The sequence below is a fragment of the Macaca thibetana genome, chromosome 13 (genome assembly GCF_024542745.1).
Source record: "Macaca thibetana thibetana isolate TM-01 chromosome 13, ASM2454274v1, whole genome shotgun sequence".
In the NCBI taxonomy this organism is placed as follows: Eukaryota; Metazoa; Chordata; class Mammalia; order Primates; family Cercopithecidae; genus Macaca; species Macaca thibetana.
Genome location: NC_065590.1, coordinates 96,854,486 through 96,861,126, shown reverse-complemented (window position 1 = coordinate 96,861,126; position 6,641 = coordinate 96,854,486). Strand labels below are relative to the sequence as shown.

At 52.1% G+C, this 6,641-nt stretch overlaps 1 protein-coding gene across 1 annotated transcript; it reads right to left on the bottom strand.

Moving 5' to 3' along the window:
• Positions 1-2,867: 2,867 nt before the first annotated feature.
• LOC126933788 (histidine-rich glycoprotein-like) lies at positions 2,868-6,207 on the bottom strand. The gene is made up of 2 exons (XM_050753938.1): positions 4,880-6,207; positions 2,868-3,718 (listed from the first exon to the last, which is right to left on the bottom strand). The coding sequence occupies exons 1-2, from the start codon at positions 5,903-5,905 to the stop codon at positions 3,563-3,565; spliced, it is 1,182 nt and encodes a 393-aa protein (XP_050609895.1). The 5' UTR covers positions 5,906-6,207; the 3' UTR covers positions 2,868-3,562.
• Positions 6,208-6,641: the final 434 nt, after the last annotated feature.

The window sequence follows — 6,641 nt, the reverse complement described above, 5'->3', positions numbered from 1 at the left end:
CTCCGCACCCCTTCCTTTTTTTTTTTTTTTTAGACTAGGTCTTGCTCTATTGCCCAGGCTGGAGTGCAGTGGATCAATTTTGGCTCACTGTAGCCTCAAACTCCCAGGCTCAAGGGATCCTCCCACCTCAGTCTCTGGAGTAGCTGGGACTACAGGAGTATGCCACCACACCCGGCTAATTTTCTTGCTATTTTGTAGAGATGAGGTCTCACTATGTTGCCCAGGCTGGTCTAGAACTTTTGGACTCAAGCAATCTGCCTGCCTCTGCCTCCCAAAGTACTGGGATTACAGTGTGAGCCACCACACCTGGCCTCCAGGAGCACTTTCCATCCTCCCAACAGCTTCAGTTAGTGTGAGTGAGCTTCAGCTAACTGAAGGCAAGTGGAGCGAGGCATGCAATTCCTGTGTCAAGGATGTTATTATAGAAATAGCTGGGTCCCCTCCAAGCTCTGCCAAGCTTTTCCCAGCTGAAAGCAGGGGAGATTGAGGCCCTCGTGGCTGGTGACCCTGGGATGGAAGGAGCCCGGGTCTCTGTGGTCACTGCACAGAGGAGAGCTTCTGCTGGCCAGGGACATCTACCTTGACTGGGTGTGAATGTTGTTGTCAAGCTGGTATACATTTTGGGTCTATTTGTCACAGCAGCTAGAGGTATCTGAACGCTGCCTCACAGCTTTGTTGGGAAGATGAAACGAAGTATGTGAAAGGCCTGGCACAGTGCCTGGGACACAGAAAGTGGGGCACTTATAGACTTAATTTCTTTCTTTTCTAATTAAGATTAATTGTTCCCAAACACACAGGTAGACATGGCCTCAGTCCTTTTTTATGACTCTGAATTGAAGGCTTAGCTTTAAATAATATTATTAGTTAATAGAAATGACATACATCATTGTAAGTATTTTATAATTAGTAGAAGCTTAGACTTTCTTAGGAATCCAGTCTTTAAGGTGCCACTGGCAAAGCTGCACCAATCAAGAGCTTTGGGCTGCAAGCAACAGAAATTCATTTGAAACTGGCTTAAGCAGGCAGGCATGGTGGCTCATGCCTTTAATCCCAGCCCTTTGGGAGGCTGAGGCGGGCAGATCATTTGAGGCCAGGAGTTTGAGACCAGCCTGGTCAACATGGTAAAACCTTGTTTTTACTAAAAATACAAAAATTAGCCTGGTATGGTGGCGAGCACCTGTAATTCCAGCTACTCAGGAGGGTGAGGCAGAAGAATTGCTTAAACTCAGGAGGCAGAGGTCGCAGTGAGCCGAGATTGCACCACTGCCCTCCAGCCTGGGTAACAGAATGAGTGAGACTCCATCTCAAAAGCAAAACAAAACAAAACAAAACAACAAATAAAAGATACTGGCTTAAGTAAAATAAACGATTGAATGATAGGTAAATCCACACATAGCAACGGATAGGCTTGTGATGTGTCATCAGGTATGGCTGTATCCCGGCACTTAGATGGAGTTTCCAGAATTCTCTCCCCACCTCTTGGCTCTTGTAGCTTATTCTGCAAAAAGATTCTCATGTGAGGTGGGCAGGATGGTCCCAAGAAGCCGTATAGCCACACCCTCTCATGATAATAATAAAACTGGCTGATGACGGTGGTTTCAGATTTGAAATGAAGTGGGTTTGCCACCACTTCACCCCTAAGCTAGGCTGAACTGCCTGCCAGCCCTGGCACTGCTGGACAAACACAGGCCTCCCTGAGAGCAGGCATGGGGCAGCCCAGACCCAGCCTGGCTCAAAGGGGAGGAAGGCCTGGGAGGGATGGAGCCTCGAGCTCAGACCCTTCTGGAAACACCTGTCAGAGGTGCTTCTTCTCCCTCTGCCCCTCATGTTTGTGTTTCAAAAAGAGATTTCAGTTTCGAGTAACACACATTCGGCTGCAGATTGAGCCCTGTCATCAGCAGTTATCAGACAGACTTACTGAAGCCTCCAGGTCCCCTTCCTAAAAACCCAAAGCAGAAATACCTGCTTCTTGTCCCTACGGCTAGTTGGATGGAAAACGAGGTCTTGGGGAATAAGCGGAAGGAAGTGGGAATGTTCTGGGAGGGAGCAGTGACGCTTGTGGAGGTCATGAGGGCCGTCCTCAACCTCCCTGTGCCATGCAGCTCTGGAAGGGGACCCTGGGATGGATACAAAGAAGCTGATTTTGCTCAAACTAAGGAAGCGCTTTTTGGAAGTCAGGGCACCCAGCGCTGGAAGGGCTCCTCCGGAGGCGTCGAGGGCCCCATCAGCGGCGGTGAGAGGAGGAGTTGGGAACGTCGGGTGGAATCTGAATCCAAGTTCTGAGTGTGCAGGGCAGGCCAGCCCAGCCCCCAAGGCCATGTGCTCATCTGTGCGGAAAGGAGAATGTCGTCCTCATAGGGAGATCAAATGAGGATAATTGGGGTGGTGCTTTGCAAACAGCAACATGCTAAGCAAATATTACCATCCTCAGCCCAGGAGACTTCAAGGGCTAAAGGCAACAGGAGCTTCAGGTTCAAGGTGGGGGTGCACCGGCAGATGGAGTCAGGCTCGGAGGCCGCGCGGGGCTGTGCTGGCTTGCGAGCACAAGGTGCCCATGGGGTGCTGTTGGCCAGAGCTCTGCAGGTCCCTACAAAATGCCAGGGGCTGGCCCCTGGCCCCAAAGGGAGCTCACATCCTAGTGTGGAGGGGAACAGAGATTGAACAAGGACGTAATAATGAGTGAGTTGTGTCGTGAGAGAGAAGGCCGGCAGTGCAACAACGGCCCAGGTTTATTTCTTTAAAAAACAACAAAGGGCCGGGCGCGGTGGCTCACGCCTGCAATCCCAGCACTTTGAGAGGCTGAGGCAGGAGATAGAGACCATCCTGGCCAACATGGTGAAATTCCATCTCTACTGAAAATACAGAAAAAAAAAAAAAAAAAAAAAAGCTGGGCGTGGTGCGTGTGCCTGTAGTCCCAGCTACTTGGGAGGCTGAGGCAGGAGAATGGCGTGAAACCGGGAGGTGGAGGTTGCAGTGAGCCGAGATCGTGCCACTGCACTCCAGCCTGGCGACAGGGTGAGACTCTGTCTCAAAAAAAAAGCAACAAAAAAGAAAAAAAGTGGTGGCAGTTGGTGCTGTGAAAGTGAAAGTGGGACAGGATGAAGATTGTGAGTGTGCGTGTCTGTGAGTGTGTGTGAGTGGGTGAAAGTGAAAGTGTGAGAGTGTGATTGTGTGGGTGTGAGTGAACCAGTGGGTGTGTGTGTGTGTGTGAGTGGGAATGGGTGTGAATGTCTGTGACTGTGTGTGAGTGAATGTGGGTGTGAGTGAATGGGTGTGTGACAGTATGAATGTGTGCATGAGTGTGTGTGTGTGAATGTGTGAGTGTGTATGAGTGGGTGTATGAGTATGTGTGTGAGCAGGTTGGCCATTATACATTTTGAGTCTAGTGTGTGAGTGTGAGTGTGCATGAGTGTGTGTGGTGTGAGTAGGTGGGAGTGTACATGAGTGTGGTGAATGTGAGTGGGTGTGAGTGTTCATGAGTGTATATGGGTGAGTGTGAGTGTGCATGAGTGGGTGTGAGTGTGCATGAGTATATATGGTGAGTGTGAATGGGTGTGAGGGTTCATGAGTGTATGTGGGTGTGAGTGAGTGTGAGTGTGCATGAGTGGGTGTGAGTGTGCATGAGTATATATGGTGAGTGTGAATGGGTGTGAGGGTTCATGAGTGTATGTGGTGAGTGTGAGTGGGTGTGAGTGTGCATGAGTGTATGTGGTATGTGGTGAGTGTAAGTGGGTGTGAGTGTGCATGAGTGTATATGAGTGTATGTGGTGGGTGTGAGTGAGTGTGCATGAGTGTATGTGGTGAGTGTGAGTGGGTGTGAGTGTGCATGAGTGCATGTGGTGTGAGTGGGTGTGAGTGTGCATGAGTGCATGTGGTGAGTGGATGTGAGTGTGCATGAGTGCATGCGGTGAGTGTGAGTGCATGTGCATAAGTGCGTGTGGTGAGTGAGTGGATGTGCATGAGTGCATGTGGTGTGAGTGGATGTGCATGAGTGCATGTGGTAAGTGTGAGTGGATGTGAGGGTGCATGAGTGTGGTGGGTGTGAGTGTGCATGAGTGTATGTGGTGAGTGTGAGTGGGCATGAGTGTGCACGAGTGCATGTGGTGTGAGTGGGTGTGAGTGTGCATGAGTGTATGTGGTGAGTGTGAGTGGGTGTGAGTGTGCATGAGCACATGTGGTATGAGTGGATGTGCACGAGCACATGTGGTGTGAGTGGATGTGCATGAGTGCATGTGGTGTGAGTGGATGTGAGGGTGCATGAGTGTATGTAGTGGGTGTGTGGGTGCATGTATGTGGTATGAGTGGACGTGAGTGTGCATGAGTGTATGTGGTGGGTGTGTGAGTGTGTATGAGTGTATGTGGTGTGAGTGTGCATGAGTGTGCATGAGTGCATGTGTGAGTGGGTGTGAGTGCGCATGAGTGTGTGGTGAGTGTGAGTGGGTGTGAGTGTGCATGAGTGCATGTGGTGAGAGTGGATGTGCATGAGTGCATGTGGTGAGTGTGAGTGGGTGTGAGTGTGTATGAGTGTGGTGAGTGTGAGTGTGCATGAGTGCACGTGGTGTGAGTGGGTGTGAGTGAATGTGCATGAGTGTATGTGGTGAGTGTGAGTGGGTGTGAGTGTGCATGAGTGTATGTGGTATGAGTGAGTGTGCATGAGTGTATGTGGGGGTGTGAGTGAGTGTGCATGAGTGTATGTGGTGAGTGTGAGTGGGCGTGAGTGTGCATGAGTGCATGTGGTGTGAGTGGGTGTGAGTGTGCATGAGCGCATGCGGTGAGTGTGAGTGGATGTGAGGGTGCATGAGTGTGGTGGGTGTGAGTGTGCATGAGTGTATGTGGTGAGTGTGAGTGGGCATGAGTGTGCACGAGTGCATGTGGTGAGTGAGTGGGTGTGAGTGTGCATGAGTGTATGTGGTGAGTGTGAGTGGGTGTGAGTGTGCATGAGCACATGTGGTATGAGTGGATGTGCACGAGCACATGTGGTGTGAGTGGATGTGCATGAGTGCATGTGGTGTGAGTGGATGTGAGGGTGCATGAGTGTATGTAGTGGGTGTGTGTGCGTGAGTGTATGTGGTATGAGTGGACGTGAGTGTGCATGAGTGTATGTGGTGGGTGTGAGTGTGTATGAGTGTATGTGGTGTGAGTGGGCATGAGTGTGCATGAGTGCATGTGTGAGTGGGTGTGAGTGCGCATGAGTGTGTGGTGAGTGTGAGTGGGTGTGAGTGTGTATGAGTGTGGTGAGTGTGAGTGTGCATGAGTGCACGTGGTGTGAGTGGGTGTGAGTGAGTGTGCATGAGTGTATGTGGTGAGTGTGAGTGGGTGTGAGTGTGCATGAGTGTATGTGGTGAGTGTGAGTGGATGTGCATGAGTGCATGTGGTGAGTGTGAGTGAGTGTGAGTGTGCATGAGTGTATGCAGTGAGTGTGAGTGGATGTGAGTGTGCATGAGTGCATGTGGCGAGTGAGTGGGTGTGAGTGTGCATGAGGGTATGGTGAGTGTGAGTGGGCGTGAGTGTGCATGAGTGCATGTGGTGAGTGTGAGTGGATGTGAGGGTGCATGAGTGTATGTGGTGAGTGTGAGTGAATGTGCATGAGTGCATGTGGTGTGAGTGAATGTGAGTGTGCATGAGTGTATGTGGTGAGTGTGAGTGAATGTGCATGAGTGCATGTGGTGAGAGTGGATGTGAGAGTGCATGAGTGTATGTGGTGAGTGTGAGTGGGCGTGAGTGTGCATGAGTGCACGTGACGAGTGAGTGGGTGTGAGTGAGTGTGCATGAGGGTATGATGAGTGTGAGTGGGCGTGAGTGTGCATGAGTGCATGTGGTGTGAGTGAATGTGAGTGTGCATGAGTGTATGTGGTGAGTGTGAGTGGGCGTGAGTGTGCATGAGTGTCTGTGGGTGAGTGTGCATGAGTGTGTGTTGGGGGAGGCTGCAGTACTACATCCAAGCCTCAAGAAGAAGCTGGGGTTTCAGTGGGAAGTGGAGGACTGGAGGGGGAGAGCTGGGGTGAAAAGCCCCAGTTGGAGCCGGCCGTCCTGGGGAGCCCCACTTCCACTCTAGCCACCTCCTCTACTGCAAGCTGAGCTCAGGAGCTTGGCAAGAGCAGTGGTGGGGCCAGGAGGTGGGGGACAGGTGCCAAGGCCAAGCTATGCCAAGTGGAGGGACGTCTTTTCCATGGTCTCCAGGGAACCTTCACATCCCTGTAGTGAGGGCCCTGCAAAGAGATAGTTGCAGCTCTTACCTGCATGGGGCACCCTGAATTGGAGCCCCACATCCGCCCTCACCCCTCGGCCCTCCCCCCAATTCCCACCAGTCAGGGAGCCGAGCAAAGCCCAGGGAGCACCCAGGGAGCCCCAGGTGGCCAGCTGCCTGAAGGGGCCTGGCTTGCGCCATGGCTGTGGGCGGGGAGCGGTTTCCCAAAAAAGGAGGGCACTGGGCTGAGGGGTGTGAAGGAACAGCCCTGGGAGTTGGGTGGGGAACAGGGATCAAGGCCAGTGGGGCTTCTCCTGGATACCCCCAGCATCGTTCCCCTGCCCTGCTGCCCTGTGGCTTTGCAGCTGGGAAGACGCAAGACTCAGCTGCTCAGTGTCCTCCCTGTGGCTGGAGAGGTTTGCCTTCCCCAGTGCTGGAGGATGGTCACCAGCAG

Coding starts and splice junctions, on each gene's coding strand:
- LOC126933788 (XM_050753938.1), bottom strand. CDS start 5,905: ATGCACACTCACCCACAGACACTCATGCACACTCACGCCCACTCACAC. Junction 3,719..4,879: donor TGCACACTCACACCCACTCA/CTCACCACATGC, acceptor ACTTACACTCAC/CACATACCACATACACTCAT.